This window comes from Sceloporus occidentalis, unplaced genomic scaffold (genome assembly GCF_023333645.1).
Source record: "Sceloporus occidentalis isolate IW3139 unplaced genomic scaffold, rSceOcc1.0.p SCAF_9, whole genome shotgun sequence".
NCBI classification, from domain to species: Eukaryota; Metazoa; Chordata; class Lepidosauria; order Squamata; family Phrynosomatidae; genus Sceloporus; species Sceloporus occidentalis.
The window spans coordinates 24213512-24235756 of NW_028316989.1; the positions used below are offsets into that span (position 1 = coordinate 24213512).

General features: G+C 44.9%; 1 protein-coding gene across 2 annotated transcripts in view; it reads left to right on the top strand.

Moving 5' to 3' along the window:
* KIRREL3 (kirre like nephrin family adhesion molecule 3) overlaps positions 1–22245 on the top strand; it is a 1115257-nt gene that overhangs the window by 1029033 nt on the left and 63979 nt on the right. For both annotated transcript variants that reach the window (XM_089537770.1, XM_089537771.1), the window contains one exon: positions 3153–3260. In XM_089537770.1, coding sequence (XP_089393896.1) covers positions 3153–3260 — 108 coding nt within the window. The remainder of the gene's footprint in view (positions 1–3152; positions 3261–22245) is intronic.

Genomic DNA, 22245 nt, shown 5'->3' on the forward strand with positions numbered 1-22245 from the left:
GGCTGTTCTCTAATAGATTGGTCATGGGACCCTTTACATACTAACATCAGTGGTAGTGATGGAAAATATTAGAGGAGGGGCTTGTGTGTGCACCCACTTTTCTACTCCACTTCTAGCATAAAACTAACTCGGGACCATGCATAGCAAGGAGATCAAACAATTATACACCATTATAGGAGCCAGTATGGTATAGTGGTTTGAGCATTTGACTATCACTCTGGACACCAGGGTTCAAATCCTGGCTCAGCCATGTAAACCCACTGGATGACCTTGAAGTCACCCTCTCAACCTCTGAGGATGGCAATGGCAACCCCCCTGTGAAGAAACTTGTCAAGACAACCCCATGTGAGTTTTGTCTTGTGGGCAACATAAGGTTCCCCATGATAGGTTAGACTTAGGGTAGCCTTAAGTCAGACTCAGAAGCAACAACAATAGGCTGACAAGAAAAAGATGTCTAGTCTTTTTGGGCTGAGATTCCACCTCACATTGGCAAAGGATACAAAGAAATATAATAAATAAATAAATAAATAAATAAATAAAGTATAAAGCTAAACCAGCACAGTTTCACATGGCTGCCCATATTGATTCTTTGTCAAACAACTTCCCCGCACCAAAATATGCTACCACAACCAAATTGTGGCTGGGGAAGATGGGGTATGAAGAGGTAACTCATGGGTGCACTTCTGTAGTCAGAAGAGAACATTGCTTTCCTGGATCTCCAGTGAGTACACTGGCTTATGCTGGAGATCTTAGAGGGTGGTGTATGTTTACTTCTCCAACTGAGGAACTGCAGCCAGATCCTGCCCAGATATCTTCACTCTCCACAAACCCCTTAAATATTTTGGGTCATGCTGCAGCACTGAGAAGCTGCTTTGTGGAGGGGGAGCACTGCACAAGAAGGCACTGACTACCTCCTTCTGCCACATCCCCAAAACTGCATACAAAATAACATACACTAGCATATAACCCAGAACTATGCCAGCTCATGCCAGCAGCAGGATTCCATTCTTTGTTTTCTTTTTTGTCTGATATCCTTTATAAACCACCTCACAGATGGGCAGTATTTGAGCAGTGTACCATGACTTAGTAATTTGCTGCACTTGATTTTGACACAGCTGGAATTCACACAGAAAAGATGTATAAATTGCAGGGATGGACGTTTTGACTTGCTTCAGTCTGACATGCAAAAACAAAGAACTTCAAAAATCTGGTCCCTATTGGGTGATATTATCAGTGCTTTGTTCATTTTTCAGTTATTGTTCCCATTTGGGGACTTATTTTTAAAAAATGCCATTCATTCAAAAATACTGTTTTGCTCAAAACACAACATTTTTACATGGTAAAAAATGTCTAAGATCTGTCTAAGAAAGAAGAAACCCTGAAAGTAGACAAAGGGCCGAGACAGACCACCTGAAAATGGAGGTCTGCAGGCACCCATTTTAACTCCGGAGGGAAGGCCACAGCCGCCAAACCGTTTGACGTCCCTATGGAGTAAAGAGAACACGGTTCTTCCATGTTCTTTTGGCAGTGCCCAAGTTACGTTGCGAGTGTGCCACTCATGCACTCGTGATGTAAGCGACGCACAACGGCATGTGAACGCTACACATCGCTTATGTAAAGATGGTGCCCCCTGTGTGGATGGGAGGCTGCCATTAGGCTGCTGCCCACATATTCTAGGGTTCTGTAGCATGCAATTGCCATGCACTCCAGAACCCTAGTTTCGGCAGCAAGACAGCACTTTTGGCCTGTCTGGCTGGCTGCCAGTCCTGAAAAACACCAAAATGCAGACTCAACCCATGCAAATGAACACCACCCAGGGTCAGGTGTTTTCCCCACAGGCAATGGATTGCTAATTAAATAGATACACACATGTCCTCCCACCCTGAGGCCTTGCTATTCAACAACTGACTAACTCATGGATTAACATGTAAATCACTTCCTTCCAGTTAAGAGTCACACAGTATATATACTCCACTCGCTTCCATGCCAGCGTTCACTGAAGACGTCAGCCACAAATGCAGGAAAAACGCTAAGAATAAACTCTTCCAGAACACTGCCCCATAGCTGGAAAAACCCACAAAAAACTATGGATGTCAGCCATGAAAGCCTTCAAATGCACAATATCTGAGATCCTGGCGTAATTAAGTGCTCTCCCCTCTCCTTGTGCTATTACCTTACTATCCTGCTACCAGTGCACATGCACCCACATACACAACCCATGGGAATGATTGGGTATGGCTAGATGGTCATGCTTTAGCAGACAGCCACAGGAAAATAACATTCTCCTCCTGTACATCAGGAGCACCCGAGCACCTCTGGGAATCTACCTCTTGTCATCAAATGAATTCCACTGGCTATAAAAACACATACATAGTTGTACATATATCTGTGTATTTCATGAACAGGATCCCAGCCATCATGTTTTGCGCAACCCAATGGTTTCCTATGGAGGGAGGGGGTGGGATCAAGGTTTTCGTCAAAAATAGTTTTTTTATAAAAATAAAAAAATGCACAAAAATGTGTACAATCTCATGGTGCTTGACCATTTTTTCAACACCCTTTTTCACCATAGATAAAATAGGTCAGTTCATTATAATAATGCAGGCCATATGAAGCAGTATTATGGCTCAGTTGCTATATATTATATTGCTCAGTTGGTTGCCAGTCAGGCTCTCCTTTTTAAACAAAAAAAGATATGCATCACTATCATACCTCAATAGATCCTGCATTCCATGTTAGATGACGAAAGTTTCCATTAGTTCCTTATCTGTGTCTTCTCCAAATGAATCACTTGAACTAAACTGCTTGAATCATCTAAATCCACCCCAACAGAGCCTCTGTTAACAGCATCTCCATCAATTTTGCTGCACAAAAGAGATTCAGGGGGTGGTGACATGAACTGCGCTTCTCTGTGTGTTTTCTCCATGAACATGGATGGTCCTCATTCAATTCATTTGAGTTTGTCGTGTGCCATCTACTGAACTATCCATCTGTATTACTGGTTAGGAATAAATCTTAGTGGCATGGCAGGAGGCTCTTATAATAGACAACTGGGGATGTGGCCATGAGTAAAGGGCAATGAAAGGGGGGGGGGGGGGAATTAATAGTATCCAGAGCCCATCTCCACTTCATTGCTTTCTTGTTTTTTCCAGAGTCAGTGCCAATGGCAGTCATTATAGGCGTTGCAGTTGGAGCTGGTGTGGCATTCTTGGTGCTGATGGCTACCATTGTGGCCTTCTGTTGTGCTCGTTCACAGAGAAGTAAGTTCCTATCTTTCTTATTCTATTGAATCTCTCTGAGGGAATCATGTTGGACCCTTGGAAGACCCATTCCTGTGCCTAAGATAGAATGTAAGTTGACCTCATGTTTGTTGGCAGTGGAGAAGAATACTTTGCTTTGCACAAAGAACCAAAGAACCAAGAAAGCCAACAGGGAGCAATAGTGATTAAATCAGATAGGGAGAGGGACCTGGATGTTTCCATTCTTATTTATCTCTGAATGTTTCCTCTTAGTTGACAGATAATTTTAGGGCCGAGACAGACCGCCCAAAAATGGTGGTCTTCAGGCGCCTGTTTTAACTCTGGAGAGACGCTACAGCCGCCAAACCGCGTGACTTCCCTCAGGAGTAAAAAGAACCTGTTTTGCCCGGGTTCTTTTGGCAGCGCCCGGGTTAGGTCATGCATGTGCCACTGGCGCACTTGTGACGTAAGTGCCATGGAGCAACGTGCAAATATTGTGCGGCGCTTACGTAAAGATGGCAGCCCCCTTGTGGACAGGAGGCCGCCATTAGGCCACCGCCCGCACGTACTAGGGTTCTGGAGCGTGTGGTTGCTGCGCACTCCAGAACGCTAGTTTTGGCGGCAAGACAGCGCTTTTGGTCTGTCAGTCTCTGGCTTTAGACATGAATTTCCTTCCTTCCACATCTAGTCCAGTTCCAGATGTCTCACTAGCATACAGCAAGCAGAACACAGCTATCCCACCCTTAAACTGAATTCCTAACATAAGGCCTATTCTCTCTGTTTCTAGCTGCACTCCTTAAGTGTTGTCCCTTCTCATGATGTCTTCAAAGATCCATCACTGATTGATTCACTGATTACAACAATCTTTTTGTAGCTGTTATCATGACATGTTCTCTTAGACAAGCTAGAATGGAGAAAGCAAAACATGACTTGAAAGGAGTGGGTTTTGGCTAGATTAGATGATCTGGTAGCTCCATGATAGAGATGACTTTCACTTGAATAGATCCATCAGCCATTTCTTGGATAGGCATGTTTACTTTGCTTAAGTAAACAGCAAAGACAATTTAGAGTTAAAAGAAAAAACTCTATTATAAACTGTATTATAAAAATGCACTCTACAGACAGGAATATAAACTTGGGATGCTACCAATGGCTACATGGTTGGGAGAGAAAGAAGATAGGGATCCAAGAGGAGAAAAGAAGCAGAGCTATCCTTAAGAGTATGAGTTTATGTTTAAAAAGAGACAATATAAAGAGGGGAACACCCCGCCATCTGACTCTACTACTACTGCCTCCTGTAGGCGCATAATCCTTTGTGCAGGCAATGTTGTATGCACAACTTCCTATACCAGGGGTAGGCAACCTTTTTGAGCCGGGGGCCGGGTTGGTGTCCCTCAGACAACCGGGGGGCCGAAGCCGGGGGGTGGAGCTTCCACCCCCGGGGGCGGGGCCGCATGCTGGGGGCGGAGCTTCCACCCCCAAGGGCCATGCCACCTCCTCTTTGCCGGCCCCTGACGGGACCCCAGGCCCTGTCAGAGGCCAGGAAAGAGCCGGCGGGGACCGCCAGCGCTGGAGGCCTCCCTGTCTTTGCTGGCCCCTGATGCCAGGGCCCCGCTGCCTCCGTCGGAGCCCTCCTGGAGGGCCCCTGCGACGGCAACTGGCCTCCCAGCGGGCCCCTGGGAGGCCAGTTGCTGTCCCTTGGGCCCTCCAGGAGGGCTCCTGCGACGGCAGCGGGCCTCCCAGAGGCCCGTTGCCTTTGCTGGGGTCCTCCAGGAGGGCCCAAGGGACAGCAACTGGCCTCCCAGGAGCCCACTGCTGCCGCTGGAGCCGCTCCTGGAGGGCCCCAGCGACGGCAACTGGCCTCCCAGGGGCCCGCTGCCGTCGCAGGAGCCCTCCTGGAGGGCCCCAGCAGCGGCAACTGGCCGCCCAGGGGCCCGCTGCCGTCGCAGGAGCCCTCCTGGAGGGCCCCAGCAGCGGCAACTGGCCTCCCAGGGGCTCCGGAGGCCGCAGCGGGCCTCGGAATGGGCGCCGCCATTTTGCCCTTCAAAATGGGCGCCGCCATTTTGAAGGGCAAAATGGTGGCTGAAGCCGCCGAAATCGGCGGCGATTTCGGCGGCAGGAGGGACCGGGGGCCGGCGGAAAGGCGCCCACGGGGCCGGATCCGGCCCATGGGGCCGGATCCGGCCCGCGGGCCGGAGGTTGCCGACCCCTGTCCTATACCATTAATGGAAAGGACCTGAGCACAGCAACAGAGCACATGTTTGCAAGCTGAAGGTTCCAAGTTCAGTTTCTACCATCTGTACTGTGAAAGACCTCATCTGAAACCATGGAGAATCAGTAATAGTCAATGAACTCAAGATTTGACTAGCATAAGCAGCTCTCAATGCTCCTGTTTAGAGGACAAGAGAACTAAGCAATAAAGGCATGGACAGGAGATTTTGACCAAACGTTCACTGAGACTTCTAGTATTTGCATTCTCGTGTTTAACAACAGCAACAGCAACAATAGGATGGTAGGTGTATATATAGTATCATGATTCTGCTACAGATAGATATGTGAGGAATACAAATCACTGTTTTTAAAACACTTATTCAGCCCACTTTACACGTGATAATCAAGATATTTTTTGAAATGTGTTTATAAAAGTCACATACAATTACTAGAATCACCCAAACATATTATTGTTGGTATACTGTTTTATTATGCAATTCTATTCACTGTAAACCGTTTTGAGAGTCCATACATAGAACAAGCACATATAGCCTTTAAGATACCTTTTTACTCTCTTGTTTGTCTTTCTCTTTCCAATGGGCATCTGTACTATCCAGCAAATACATCTTAGATTTACCAGCAGATGTTTAATTTCCTAACTGATACAGTGCTTTTCAGAATGAGCAACATTAATTCTAAGTATGGCTCAAGCAATATTTGTTGCCTGCTTTTTTTTTATTGAATTCTATCATGTATTATTCTGTATCATTTTATATTACAGTGGTACCCCGGGATACGAATTACCCGGGGTACGAATTTTTCGGGATACGAATAAATCCCATAGGGATTTATTGTTTCGGGTTACGAAGGTTTTTTCGGGTTACGAAAAAACCCCGGCGCTGTTTTAAATGGAGCCGCGGCGGAGCCGCGGCTTTTTTTCCATTAGCGCCTATGGGAATTCGGCTTACGAAGGTTTTTCGGGTTACGAAATTAACCGCGGAACGAATTAATTTCGTAACCCGGGGGACCACTGTATTTTGTTATTATTCTGTAGAATGTATGCCATAGGCAGGTTTATTTTTTATCTATTCTACTGATTGTATGTACAGCGCTGTGCAAATCTACAGTGCTATATAAATAAAGTATAATAATAATAATAATAATAATAATAATAATAATAATAATATGAAACCTCCCTCAGCAAGGTGTTGAGTATGTCAGGACAAGAGCAGGAGCTGGCTTTACATTCAACTGAAGTGTAAAATCAAACAGATCCTTAGGAGATCTTGGAGAATGCCTTTGTCATTTAGTGTGTGGTTATAGGGGCCAAAGCCAGATACTTCTGACAACTTCCTCTCTCCAGTCGGTAGCCTGAGAGCGTTGTAGTCATTACAAGAGAAAGATAGTGAAGTCTTCCTCCTCCGTGACTGAAAAGATCAATGCAAATGTGCACATGTAGACATGTGTAACTTTCAGTTACACCTACATATATCAGTAACAAGATGCCAGCCATAGGACGTTATCACACAGGGCAAAATTGGAAGTTTAAAGTGGGGCCAATGCAGGGTCATCCAGGGTTTAGGGACAAAATCACAGCTGCTTTTCACATGATGCTGCAGGCAATCAGAAGAGAATCCAGGGAGAATGTGAGGTTGATCAGGAAATAAGTAAATTCGCCAAACTACCGGATTTACGTTTCCATTTTGCTTGCGAATTGACTTCTGTCACGTAATGGCTACTGTCTGATAATGCAAGGCTCCAAATGCATCCAGTTTCCTGATTTTGCAAGCTGCCTTGCTGTTCCTGGGAGAGATTTCTTAAAGGGATACACACACCATTCCCTGGCCCAGCCTCTCTCCTCCTCTTTGCAGCCTGGCTTATGGACTCTGTGTGAGTGTGAGTGTGTGGTTTTGGACTTTGCAAAGGGAGAGAGAGGGCAAAGTCCTCCTGGACAAGAGGGAGAAATGGAGGACATGCCTTGGAAAAGAAGGGCATGGAATCGGGCAGGCTTATGGACCCAGCCTCCTCTTCTCTCTCTCTCTCTTTCTCTCTCGTGTGTGTGTCTTTGTGTGTGATTTTAGGAGTTTGCCAAGGGCAGCCTCATTCTGCCTTTCTCTGAAACACGTTTTGGGGCTTCTGTGGCAAAGAGGATCCCTCCTGTATCCCCTCCCCTCCTCTGAGCATATATATGTGTGCACACTTGTGGAAATAACAGTTTTGAGCATGTTCAGAAAAAGATATTTATAAGCAGACAATGAGGATTTGTCTCCTTTTGATACCCAAATTCGCATTGGGCCCACTTTAAAGTGCTTTTAACCCCTTGTTGTGCTCTGTGTGTGATAACCAATAGCAAATGGGATTGGTTTTCTGGGATGCCACCACTTTAACCATTTTTGGTATGGAAGCACAAAGGACTGACGTGTGATAAGGTCCATATTGAAGACAAAAATGCACACTTTATAAATTGAAAAATGGCTACAATGTGTTCAACTGAAAATATGGAAACAAAGTTGCATTACTCAAGGTTGAGTATGTGTACAAAATGCATAAATAAATCTGTGTACTAAGCAAAATGCATGAAATGTATACCAATGTCTGTGCAGGAATTAAAACTAAACTCTTGCCACACAATAGAAAATAAAGATGGGAAGAATATACAGGTAGAATCCAGAGAAATGCAACCAAAACCAGAGTAGGGCTCTTGGGGTCCTGTGCCAGTTTCCAAAAAAGTCCCCCTTCATGTACATGTGTGAGCTACTATGTGAGTTAATATGTAGAAATTAAATAATACAACAGATTGCAACAGAAAAAAATCTTCATGTTTCAACACATTTTAACCATGAAACTTAATAAGAGTAACAGCCTGATCCCATGCAGTTTTAATTAATTACACAAGCAATTGATAAACTGTTGATGCTGCTCATGCCAGAACCTGGATTGTGTCACCAACTGTCAGGGTTAAGAAGACACTACTTTGCCCTCTGCAAACATATCTCTAATTAAGGCTACTTAATGTTGCACAGATGTATTGTATGAATGCTTGTACATGTGCTTAACAGAGGAACTGGACATCCCTATTACAGTGCACCTTAATGCAGTGGCAGATTATAGACTCTATGAGGCAATGAACCACCTCTGGGTTTAGTCTGAATTTGAAAGAAGTTATTCAAGGCAATTTGTCTCTTTGGGGAAAATGGTTTAACTTCTTGAATAACCCTTTTAAACTTCAGACTAAAACCTAGACTCACTGGATGTGGAAGCCACTAGTCACTACTGTCTTCATGTGGATTTTAATTTTAATTGTGGAACAGATTTCACAACTTTGGAAACTTGTTGTGGTTATCATCTGACATCAAAAATGGCAACATCCACTTCAACTTCCCAGGACACTCAGGAGCTGATCACACCGCCTCTGGTGCCTGACTTCCCTCTTCCGAATTAGGCTCCAGTTCAGAAGTTAGGCTGATTTTATCACACTGACTTTTCTCTCAAAATGGCTTCCCGTTGCCCCCAGTGCTGAATTCTGGGCCCATAAATTGCTTTGGCAGCCATTTTTTCCAAATCAGAAGCTTCAGAGTCTCATAGTGTTGTGAATGACCAGTGTTAGCATTAGTTGTCACTATCGGTACTTCCTGCATTCTCTTTCCCTTTGACTTCATTGTCCACAGTCCCATCCCTGAACCCCAGTACTATCTCCCCAAAATTCTGGCTAATTCGCCAGGCACCTTATGAAGGGAGCTACAGTCCATGAAATCTCATGCTGTCATACATTGGTTTGCCATTATAATACCAGAGTTGGCTCTTTTTAAAAAGCTAAACATGATCAAATATATAAATAAATAAAACTGAAATGTCTCCTCTCCCTCTGCACTACAGAGCCCAATGGATGCATACATGCAAGCATGAACTAGAGTCATTTTGGGGGCATACACTTCTGTAAAATGACAATCTTGCACATGTAGTTATCTGTTTTTGGTCTTAGAAGCATAGAATCATAGAGTTTGAAGAGACCGCAAGGGCCATCTAGTCCAACCCCATTCTGCCATGCAGGAAATCTCAATCAAAGCATATCAAACAGATGGTCATCCAGCCTCTGTTTAAAGACCTCCAAGGAAGGAGACTTCACCATAATCTCCGAGGAAGAAGCGTCTTCCACTGTCGAACAGCCCTTACTGTCAGGAAGTTCCTCCTAATGTTGAGCTGGAACCTTTTTCCCTGGCGCTTGCATCCATTGCTCCATTGTGTCCTATTCTCTGGAACAGCAGAAAACAAGCTTGCTCCCTCCTCAATATGACATATCTTCAAATATTTAAACAGGGTTATCATATCATTGCTAAACCGTCTCTTCTCCAGGTTAAACATCCCCAACTCCCTAAGTCGTTCCTCATAGGGCTTCATGGTTTCCAGACCCTTCACCATTTTAGATGTGTCCTCCTTTGAACACACTCCAGTTTCTCAACCTCCTTTTTGAATTGTGGTGCCCAGAACTGGACACAGTATTCCAGGTGGGGTCATACCAAAGCAGAATAGAGTGTCACTATTACTTCCCTTGATCTAGACACTACTATTGATGCAGTCTAGAATTGCATTGGCCTTGTTAGCTGCTGCATCACACTGTTGACTCATGTTCAACTTGTGGTCTACTTGGACTCCTAGATCACTTTCATACGTATAAGTCTCCTTAAGCCAGGTGCCCCCCATCCTATATCTGTGCATTTTATTTTTCCACCTTATGTGCAGTACCTTACATTTCTCCGTATTGTGCCAGTTCATGGTTGTGTAAGCAGAGTTCTACAAGTGTACCCATTTTACAAGGGCCTAAATCCAATTGTTAGTCCAAACTAGAGTAGTGTCATTGAATCAATAGGATTTACATAAATTAACCATCCATTTGTTCATTCTTTGATGGTGCATACCTCCTCGTCAGTGTCTGTTACATAACACTATATATTCTGGATTGCAGAAACAGCCACTGCACATTCCCCATTACACAGTGCGACAAAAGCAGTCATGTTGGTCAATAACACAATCAGTTGTACAATGTCAAAATTCTTCAGAAAGGCTAGATAGTGCCATCGGCATGTAACTATGTGAGTGTAGATTTTCACTACTCAAGCAAGTAGGAGCCCTGGTGGCGCAGTGGTTAAATGCCTGTACTGCAGCCATTCACTCAAAATCACAAGGTTGCGAGTTCAAGACCAGCAAAAGGGCCCAAGCTCGACTCAGGCTTGCATCCTTCCGAGGTCGCTAAAATGAGTACCCAGACTGTTGGGGGCAAATTAGCTTACTTGCTAATTAGCTTACTTGCTGTTCACCGCTATAGCAGTATATAAATAAAACAAATTATTATTATTAAGATATAGGATCTTGGCTAATAGAAGTCTATTGTCTTTCATGGGATGGGTTGAATCACCCTTTCCAAACATCTGAAGCATGTGATAGCTACTTAAGAATGTATTTATTTTATCTTGGATTGCTTACAATGATGTCTTGTTTGGTTAATGCTGCTGCCCATTTTGAGAATGGAAAGGATCATGAAGGCTATACATTTCAATTAAATAAATAACTGAATCTCTTTCCTTGTTGGGCCTGTACTACCCTTGGCTTAGCTGCAGAATTGAAGAAGCAGACTTTAAAATAAGCATCACAAGGAGGGCAGGGATCATGGAAGCAAACAAGTGATGGCTCATTAGGAAAAAGAAGAGTTAAAGAATGAGAATTGGCTGAATGAACAGGGATCAAACCATCAAGGGAAAGGAAGAGTGGTTGTTCTGAGCTTCTAAGATAACATAGCCATCCTCAACAGTACCTCTGACTATAGGGACAGCAAGAGACAAATAAGCTAAACAAATTCCCTGTGTTATGTTGCCAGTGAAAAACCATTGGTTCTTTCTGTACTGTTTGCAAAGAAATCAAAAGAGCTCCAGTTCCCCTTGGATTCCTTTAATCCATGACTGGGCTCACATACTAGTTTAAGAGCAATAATAATGTCTGCTTCCTTCTCCCTCCCCAGTTTTACAACTCTCCCAAACTCTATTAGCAGTTCTTTCAGGTATTAGCAAATTAAATCTCCGACAGTCATTAATCTTGCATTTTGGTAAGTATTTTTTAATGGACGGGTGCACTGCTAAGACCTGAGAAGAGGCCAATTCAATTTACTGGAATCATTCAGCAATGATCTGCCATTCGAGCTTGCTTGATAGAAAATGGGCCAACGTGTTGTTGTGGTGTCAACGGTCACTCATAATCAGTCTAGTCTGCATATTTCCTTTCTTTCTTTCCCTCTCAGCCTCCATATATAGATGTGAACACGTTCCTCTGATTCTTCAAAAGAGAGAACATGTGGCTCATTACCTTCTTCTTATTTGATGTTACCAGATGGCGCTGAGCTCTTTGCAGGGCATGCAATCTAACATTAGTGGGTGATGATCATGGCAGATCAAGCGCATAGCAATGATGCCAAGACTTAGATTAGGAAGCAGAGCCAGAGTTTCAAAGGACTCATTGTGGGGAAGGTGGATCTGTCCAAAATGTACAGTGGCAATTCCATAGATGCTTATGACATCTTTGGACCTACCCATCTCAGTTCAAAAACGACTTGAAAATAGCTGGGATACAGATATGTATTCACAATAGTACACAAGCAGGATTTTCCCTGCCTCAGTCCCCAGCTAAATTCTAAAATCTGTATTTTAAACTCAAGCAAGTGAAGTTCGGGGGTGCTTTGATTCTGAATTCCTGTATGGCAGAATGGGGTTGGACTGGATGGCCCTTATGGTCTCTTCCAATTTTATGATTTTATGATTGATAGATATGCTGCTCCCTCTCACAAGCTTCTAGCAATCTTCAGTGCAGTCTAGAGGTGTATCCATGCACAATTACAGCAGTTTGAAATTAGTTTCATTGCCATGACTCCCTCCTATGCAATCCCGGGTTTTCTAGTTTGGCAAGGTACTTAAAATTCTCTTGTAGTGCGTTCTAGTCCATTGCCTGCACTACAGTACAGTCCCCTAGCAGAGAACTCTGAGCATCTCACCAAACTACAAAACTCAGGTTCCCTTGAGTCAAAGTAATGTCAGTTAAAGTGATGTCAAGCTGTTTTAAATGTACGGTGTGGATACACCACTAGTGGACCTCTTTCAAAGGAACCCACTATGTCTGTTTCAGAGCTCAAAAACAACTACTGTATATGTTCAGGTATAAGTCTAGAAAGTTTTTGTCAAAAAAATTGCCCCCAAAAACCTGAGTCAACTTATACACATGTTACTGTAAACACTATACTTTAATTCTTATTAAAAAAAAGAAACCATTCCCGGGTGAAAGGCAAGAGTATAATCAGTCCTGGTAGCACTGACCCCCACCATCCATCCAGCTTTTAGGCTGAACACAAACAGTTATGCCTGCTGGAGTTTTGTAAGTTCTTTGGCACTGTTTTCCTTTGCTTCATCCTTCTGTGATCCTAAACTTTTTTGGATTACCACCCCTTTCCTCTTTCCCCCCAAACCGGGCATATTCTTAGATATTAGGTCTACTGTTTTACTGTCAGTTTAAAACAGCTAAACTCAGTCACTGCTCCTTATGCACCAAGTCACCTTGGGAGCAGCAAGCAAGCAGATTCTTTGTGCTGGTCTTGCAGCAAAAGCTGCACAGGTGAGAGGCTTTGCGGTCACTATTTGACTGGCGGCTCAGTCACTTCTCCCTTTGCACCCTGTCACCCTGGGAGCAGCAATGGAGCCGCTGGCTAAGTAGTGATTGAGAAGCCCCATCCTGCCTTGCAGCAAAGACCAGTGCAGACAAGAGGCTGCTTGGCTGCTGCTCAGCTATTGCTCCCAGGTGCAAGGGACAAGCTTCTCCCTAGACAGGAGGGACTCCCAATCCTTCATTGGGGCTGAGACAGGTGCAACCGGTGCACATGTAGAGGTTTACAGAGGCCACATGCTCTGGACTGGAGGCTGGTATGGGCCAAAAAGAGTGAGATTTTAACTACAGGAGTCACTCCAAGGCAAAGGACTTTTTCCAATAATCGAACACAGTTACTCTTTTCCCAGAGACATTATTATAGAATCATTGAATCAGAGTTGCAAGAGACCACAAGGGCCATCAAAGTCCAACCCCATTCTGCCATGCAGAAAATCACATTCAAAGCATCCCTGACAGATGTCCATCCTCTGTTTAAAGACCTGAAAGGAAGGAGACTCCACCATAATCTCCGAGGAAGGAGTGCATTCAACAACCAGATAAACAAGGAAACAGACATATTACTAAGTTAAATAAGTAAGGACCCAGTGTGGTGTAGTGCTTTGAGCGTTGGACTATTATTCCAGAGACCAGTGTTCGAATCTCAGATCGGCCATAAGAACCCACTGGGTGACCTTGGGCAAGTCACACACTCTCAGCTTCAGAGGATGGCAGTAGCAACCCCTCTCTGAATAAACTTGCCAAGAAAACCCCACCTTATGGTTGCAATACGTCAGAAATGAATTGAAGCCACACAACAACAAAAACTAAATATATGTTTTGTTTTGTTTTGTTGTTTGTTTATGTGTCTTTGGTAATTTTCATTTGTTTGTTTGCATGTTGTATTTGAGTCTATCAATCTATCTATCTATCTATTTACTTTTTCACATCTTTTTGTAATTGTTATGTAATTGTTTTGTATACTTCACCATTAAATTTAATTTAAATATTTTTTAAAAAATTTTTAAAAACCCTAAATATATTAATAGGAAGTGTGTTTTCGGTCACTGACTCCTCCATTCCATTAACTAATAATAAGACCCATATTTCACTAAATTGGTTATTCTCCTGAAAATTAAGTTCTTGTTAATAATAGGTAAATTTAAACACACCTCCCTTATTATTATTATTATTAAGCTTTATTTATAAAGCACTGTAAATTTACACAGCGCTGTACATACAATCTTTTTAATTGGACGGTTCCCTGCCCTCAGGCTTACAATCTAAAAACCATGTTGTTTTCAATAGACTATTTTTGTCCAAATATATTAGCAATGTAAGTAAAGAAATAAACATCTGCAAGTCAACAATCTCTACCATTGTATTCAATATGCTTAAATAGTATAGGATTTGGATTTATTTATTTATTTATTTATTTATTTATTTATTTATTTTTGTTATCCCATTAGATCATTAATTATTGATAGAAAGTTCTGGACTTTTTTTTTAATCCACATTCCCACAAAATAAAAAAGAATAGTTTTTTGGAGGTTTTTTTTTTTAAATCCCAACAGAGGATTTTTAATTTAATAAAAAAAAGTACCTCATGCACAATTTCATACTTAAAATTTAGTCATTTCTAATTTATGATGCCCCTAATTTTGCAGAATTTGTTTGGAGGGGAGTTGCCTCTTTCTTCATCTGAGGAGTTTATCAGACAGGAGGAATTTCTCTTAATTTCGAATGAAAAGAAAGTGAGGCCAGAACACATTCATGTGAATTCACTAGTTCAGCGAATTTACGTGAATGCGAATTGCATTTGAACTGGCTTCCCACTGCCCAAAAATAGCTTCCCATTGCCCGAAATTGCATGTGATCACCTCTCACGCAATAACATGAAACCTCATGATTGGGTTTGGACTGACTTCCCATTGCCCAAAATTGCGTGGGGTAGTCTATCACGCAATAACATTAAACCCCATGATTGCGTTCAGATTGCCATTGGATTATACTTCCAATTTCCCTTGTCTGATAACTTCCTGAGGCTGAGAGACTGTTGGTTTCCATGGCTGAGCTATGATAGGAAAAAGATACCACAAAATTGACCCCAGTCTCCAGAGAGCTGAATAATTGCAGTTCTGTCATAGACTTATCATCAGAGAACCATAGGCCTAGTTCAGAATCGACAATCCAAGTTTAATAAACCATGGTTTATTAGACCAGGAGCAAGTGCTGTGTTCAGGCATTTCTTCCCCTTCTCCCATTCTTTTGAGCTATGCCACTTCTCACCACAACTGAATCAGAAAACTGGGGTTTAATTTCTGGTGTACAATGCAGGGCATGGCACCAGCATCAAGCCACGGTTTTATACCTTGACCTGTAAGCAGAGACTGAACCATAGTTTTCTGGTTCGGATGTAATATGTGAAAGGCTGGTTTAACACAGAGCAAGACAAGCTCCAACCTAGAGAGATGAAGTGATGAGAGAATATGCAGCCAGAAGACTTGTTTTCTGATTTATAAATCAATGATTTATCAGAGCAGGATCTTTATGCTAGTATCAAGACAAGTCCACCTTCCTCTCAAATACTGGACTCTCCCATGAAAAGCTCTGCAAACCCTCTCAGCCCATAAAATCCAGATCGAAACAAAGTTAAGACAACATTGCCTCCATTTACACTAATCACTTCTAATAGCCACTATACAGACATCCTTCTGTTAGAAAGTGGCCGCCCGACTCGGCGGGCAGACCGCTTTGCCACAGAGCGGCAGCAATCCGCCCCGGAGTGCCTCTGGGGTGAATACTCTGCCCTGATTGGCTCGTGGGGCGGAAGGAGAGGCCCTTCCGCCCCACGACGCTCTAGGACGGGCAGAGCGGAACTCTTTGATTGGGAGTTCCAGTCCTCCAGAGCAGCTCATTGGTGGAGCTGCTCTGGAGGAGGGACTCCCGAGCCACGTCATCAGCCATGGCCGGGTGCCTATATAAGGCCGTGCCGCCCGGCCCTCGGCATCATTTGCAGCTTGGCTCTGCGGCCGTGCAGAGCCAAGCTAACAAGAGGCAAGCACAGAGGACCTTGTCCTCCCTCCTGTCTTAGGTCCATGCACCGGACCGGTTAAGTGGGGCGCAGTTTGGAGGGCGGTGGTTGCCCCCCTCCTCTGCTCCTTGCCCCCTCCCTCTGGGTGGCCCGCGGGGATTTTGGCAGGAAAGTCACGCCCGCCATTTTGTTTTTTCGGCCCGCGCAGCCATCTTGTTTTCCCCTTTTGGGGCCTTGTTGAGCCCTGCAATAAACTTCCCCCGCAAGGGCCCCCTTTTTCTTTCTAGTTTTTTCCTCGGTTGGCCTGTGGGGCATTAGCTAGTGCCTGCCTTCGGAGCTTCACATTTTCCTTGGTGTGGCTGACTTGGTTGGGGGCCTTGCCTATAATTCAACATGCCTTCGAAGCCACCCCCTGTGTCCTCGGCCTCCAGACCCACCACCAGGGGCCTGACTGGTTTGCCAAGAAGATCTTGGGCCAACACTCCGAGGCCTCCAAAAGTTTCAGCTCCCACTCGGGCTTCCACAACTAGTCGAGAATCTGATCAAGCACCTCCTGCTGATCTACCTCCCTCCCAGCCATGTGCCACATCATCGCTTTCTCCAGAGGCTGCTGCCAGTTTGTCCAGGTCCATTGCTGACCTGATTCAGAAGGGTACATCTTCCAGCCAGCCAGCTGCCGCTGCGCCTCCCCCAGTGCCTGCATCACAGACAGCGAGGATTCGAGTTTCCAGCTCTTCAAGTTCATCCACTTCCAGCTTGTCTTCATCTTCGTCGGACGACGATTATCTTCATGGAGCCTCGTCTTTGGCTGATCGACGCAAGGAACGGAAGAGAAAAAGAAAGGTCAAGAGAAGACATCGCAAGGCTTGTTTAGCCGGATCCGCTCAGCCTGCTGATTCAGGTGGCCTTCACCTGGGAGTTCCATGCAGGAGGGATGGTTTTTGGGTTGATCACGCCTTGGTTCCTGGCTTGCCTCGCTGGGCTATCAAGAGGCGTGCCTGGCGTCCTGGACTCCAGGGCGTGTGGGTTGATCCTCAGGCGGCAGAATTCCCCATTTGTGCCCCTGGTGAGCGTCCTCCCGGATCACATCTCTCCAAGAAAGTCAGAAAGCTCATCCTGAGGGGGTGCTACGTGGATGTCTTCTCTCTTCTCCAGCCCAAGGGCAAAGAAGCTTTTGCTGTGACTTCTATGAAAAAAGCTAAGAAGGAGCCCAAGTTACCTGCTGAACACACCTTTGCCAACTGGATGGAGGGCTTCACCATATTTAAATCAGTTGTTTCAATGGCCTTCCCTGAGCGAGCTTGGTATTTGGACAGCCATTTGCTTAATGTCCTCAGAGCCAAAGCCTTTGCGGGCGAGGCTGCGGCCATCGCCTACGACGCAGCATTCCGGCAGCACGCTTCTCAGAACTCCAGGGAGCATTGGGATCTGCTCCATAATGAAATTTGGCTGCTTGAAGTTGGCACACAGGCCAAATTTAGGGGTCCTCAAAAAGGGTCTGCCAAAAGGGAAGCGCGCATTTTCCCATGCTGGGATTTTAATGCAGGCTGGTGCACTTGCGCACAATGTAAATATGATCACTGCTGTGATAATTGTAAAGGTTTTCATCCCATGTCCTCATGTTTTTGGCCCAGCCAAGCTTCCCAGCCCTTTCAATCAGGGTGCCCTGCTTTTGCAGCATCCGGCAAAAAAGATGGTTCTGCGGGTGCAGAGGCCGGAGCTGCAGGGGGCCCAAAATAGTCCTGCTGCAGTTTTTCCTTACAAGGTTTTTGCCTTGGCCCGTTCTCCTGTTAAACCTGAGGCTTTAATTCCTCTGTTGGCTGCTTACCCTCTTAGAGAGGCTGCAGCTCTCCTCTCAGATGGCTTTTCTTTTCGTTTTCGCATCCCAGTTGCCGCCCCCCTCTCTCATTCTAATCCACGTAATTTGAAGTCTGCAAGAGCCATGCCTGAAGTCCTTAGAGCCAAGATTGCCAAAGAGATCGATGCTGGTCGCATGGAAGGCCCCTTTTCAGCCTTGCCTTTCCATAACCTCCATGTGTCACCTCTAGGAGTTGTTCCTAAGAAGGCTCCTGGTGAATTCTGCATAATTCACCATTTATCCCACCCCCTGACTCTTCAGTTAACGATGCCATTCCAGAGGAGCTTTGTACAGTTCGTTACGCCTCCTTTGACCATGCTGTTAGGCTTGTCAAGGCTTGTGGTAAGGGTGCCCTCATGGCCAAGTGTGACATTCAGTCGGCCTTCAGGTTGCTGCCTGTTCACCCTGATGATTTCCATCTTTTAAGTTTTAAGTTTGCAGGTGAATGGTATTTCGACAAGGCCATGCCTATGGGTTGCTCAATAAGCTGCGCAGCTTTTGAAACTTTCAGTTCCTTTTTGGAATGGGAGCTTAAGCGAAGGGCCTCATCTCCGTTAGTTACCTGGATGATTTTCTGTTCGTAGGTCCAGTCAACTCATCTGGATGTTCCAAGCTCTTGTCATGTTTTTTGGCCCTCACCGATGAAGTTGGCATCCCCCTTACTGCCAACAAGACAGAAGGTCCGTCCACGTCTTTGACCTTTTTAGGCATCCTCCTGGATTCTATAGCTGGTCTCTCCAGTCTACCTCCTGATAAGTTGGCCAACTTACGTTCTTTGTTGGAGGATACTTTACTTGCACATAAGGTCACCCTTAAGCAAGTTCAGTCGCTGCTTGGGCACCTAAATTTCACCTGCAAATTTATTGCACCAGGCCGCGCCTTCTGTGCCAGACTGGCCAGGTCTATGTCTGGTCCCAGAGCGCTTCACCACCACATCAGAATTTCTAATGCCATTAAAGAAGACCTTCGGGTCTGGTTAGACTTTCTCAAAAATTTCAATGGTGTGGCTATTTGGCAAAAGTCTTGGCAGCTGGATAACAAGCTGCAGGTTCACTCCGATGCAGCTGGCAGCATCGGATTTGGTGTTTTCTTTCAAGGCCACTGGTGTGCAAAAAGGTGGCCCGATGCCTGGGCTGGAAAGGACATACTTCGGGATCTTACCTTCCTTGAGGTGTTCCCCATCGTAGTGGCGGTTCACATTTGGTGTTCGGAGTTTGCTAATAAGAGGGTCTGCTTCTGGTGTGACAATTTAGCAGTTGTCAATGTTATTAACAAGCAATCTTCTAAATCCAAGAGAGTAATGGTATTAGTGCGTACGTTTGTACTGTGTTGTTTACATAATAATATTTCATTCACAGCTCGCCATGTGCCTGGTTTAGACAATAATATTGCAGACACCATTTCTCGTTTTCAGGAACAAAGATTTCATCAGCTAGCTCCAGATGCCAACTTGTACCCCACCCAGTTCCCAGAGTCCCTGTGGGAGGTTGGCTGTCTGAGATAATGGACGGAGTCATGGCGTCCATAGCGCCTTCCACTTTTAAGACATATAAACATGCCATTTCAAAGTTGATGGAATTCTTCAATTCCATGGCCATCCAGCTCAGGTGGCCTTTGGACACTAACATTGTTCTACGGTTTTTAGTTTGGTTAAGGCATTCCAAGATTGCTCCTAAAACTATGTCCATTCATTTAGCAGGCATCTCTTTCTTTTCCAAAGCAGGTGGGTTCCCCGATCCTTGTGCCTCCTTTTTGGTAAAAAGAGCTGTTGAAGGTTGGAAAAGATTGTATCCTGTTTCTAAAGATGTCAGAAGACCCATTTGTTTTCATTTGTTAACGACAATTTGTGAACAATTGCCTGTGATTTGTTCATCCAATTTTGAAAGCACATTGTTCCTTACTGCTTTCACGGTTGCCTTCTTTGGTGCCTACAGGCTTGGGGAATTGGTTGCATCATCCAAGAGTGACGTTTCGGGTCGAGCACTACAGATTGCTGAACTGTCCTTTGAGAAATATGCTGTATCCTTATTAATTCGCAGGTCCAAGTGCGACCAACTTGGTCTGGGGCAAACAGTGGTACTGCGACGTATGAAGGGGTCCATCGTTTGTGCAATTAAGGCCCTTCGCTCATTCTGGAAAGTTAGACCACTGTTGGACAGTTTTTTGTTTATTCATTTGGATGGGACACCATTGACAAAATACCAGTTTGTATCGGTCCTTTGCATGGCAGTAAAAAGACTGGGGCTTCCCGACACCGAGTTTGGTGGACACTCCTTCCGCATCGGCGCGGATTGGCAGGTGGAGGTCTCAGGCCTTTGCAGGTTATGTTCGTCCGCACTTGGACTACTGCGACGAATACTGATTCGCTCTTGGCAGGGTTGGCAGTCGGCGTTCTGCGAACGGCCTGTTGTGGCGGCCGCATAGGCCATGGATCTGCATGGTGTGGTACCAGGGCTATGGAGCTCTGGTTTGGGAGTCATTCAGGACCTGGGGGCAAATAGGGCAGGCGTTGTGGCCATTGCGGGGGCCATAACGTGGGAGCACCTCCCGGTGACTAGGGGCTTAAGGAACAAGTGCGCCCATGGTGACAGGGAGGTCATTTGGTGTTCCTTAGCCCCTAGGTCATCCCAATGCCTGGCGGTTACCAGGCTTTTGGCTGATCAGATAAACATGGGGATGTTTGATCTTGCAAAATTTGTAAATACAAATTTTAAAAGAATCATTTTTAAAAAGTTAAAAACATTACACATTGAAATTTAAAATATATTAAACACTCTATATGCTGTACAAACTCTATATCAACGCTGTACAGGATTGTCAGTTTGAGAAAGCCTGGTGGCATAAGGGATGGGGCCAACCTGGTCTCTCTGCTGCAACACAACAAATACTGGGTGAGAACTATACAGAAATAGTCAATTTTTTCCCTGCACCAGAGGAAAAAATCAGGAGAAATTCTTCATCTGCTCATGTAAGGTTGAAATAACTGAATATTTACACCCCAGTTTGATCAAGGGATGTCCCAGTACCTCTTTGTATAAAGCCTTCTCTCTTTTGTGCAATACAGCTTGATAATACTGGGAAACATTTCCATAGCCAGTAAATGACCAATGGAATGGAAAAGCATACAGGAATTGTGGGGAAAGGAGACAGTTGTCACCAGCAGGGGCATGCAGCATTATAGGTGTCCAAAATCAGTGGATGTAACCCTCTAGAGCATGCCCACCCTTGTTCTATGACTTCACTTCTCTCACCATAGAGTTCATCACACGGAGGGCGGATTGGCAAAATCCCCGGGTGTTGTTTTAAAATCCAGGTGTTGTTTGTCAGATGCGTTGGCGTGAAAGAGAAATAACGTGAAAATAAGCAGAATGGAAAGCTCCTTTACACTTTCGGAATTTAGTGAAAGTAAAAAGGAGCTGTTTTTGATGACTTGGCATTTAGGTTATTTTCGTGTTATTTCTCTTTCATGCAAACATTGTCTCAACGTTTGTCTGGATCCCACAAACGCAGTTTTTTTTCAACTTTCTGTTAGAGTTAACCCTGAATGTCACAACCCGCAAACGCTGGTTGTTTTCAGTTTTAATTTAGTTTCTGCACGGGATTCGTCCCATATGATAAACTCCCATAAGAAAGAGAGTGAAGTGAAGCCATATTTTTATCTAGGGTTGCCAGTTCACGATTGTCCCAGGCCCTGAGACCCTGACAATGTTTTGCATTAAGTACCAACCACAGGTGCTCACAGCATCATTCAAAGATAAACACAAGACAGAACATAGGCGGGTTACAGACCGCCATTAGGGACGTCCTGAGGACGTCCCAGTTTGAAAAAGGGGCATCTCTTCCAGACGCCCCTAACCCTATCATGGACAGAGTCCGTGACAAATGGCGGCGGCGATTCCACATGGCCGCCGCCATATTGACGTAGCGGACGCTGTGCGTCCACATGTCACGCCCCGGAAGTGACAGCGCGAGTGCGCGACTAGCGGCTCGTGGTGTCTCTTCCGGAGCCCAGGAAGGAGCGCGATTTCTGCGCTCCTTCCTTGGAGCGTCCGGGAGCCACGCGGTTTGGCCACTGCGGCTCCCGGACGCTGAAAGCAGAGGTAGAGCCAGACCGCCGCAATCCAGCGGTCTGTAACGCGCCATATTTTCCTATTTGGAAGTTTATGACAGAAATCTCAGATGAAGGGGCTGCTCCTAGTTCAAGGTGAAATGAAAGTATTGTTACG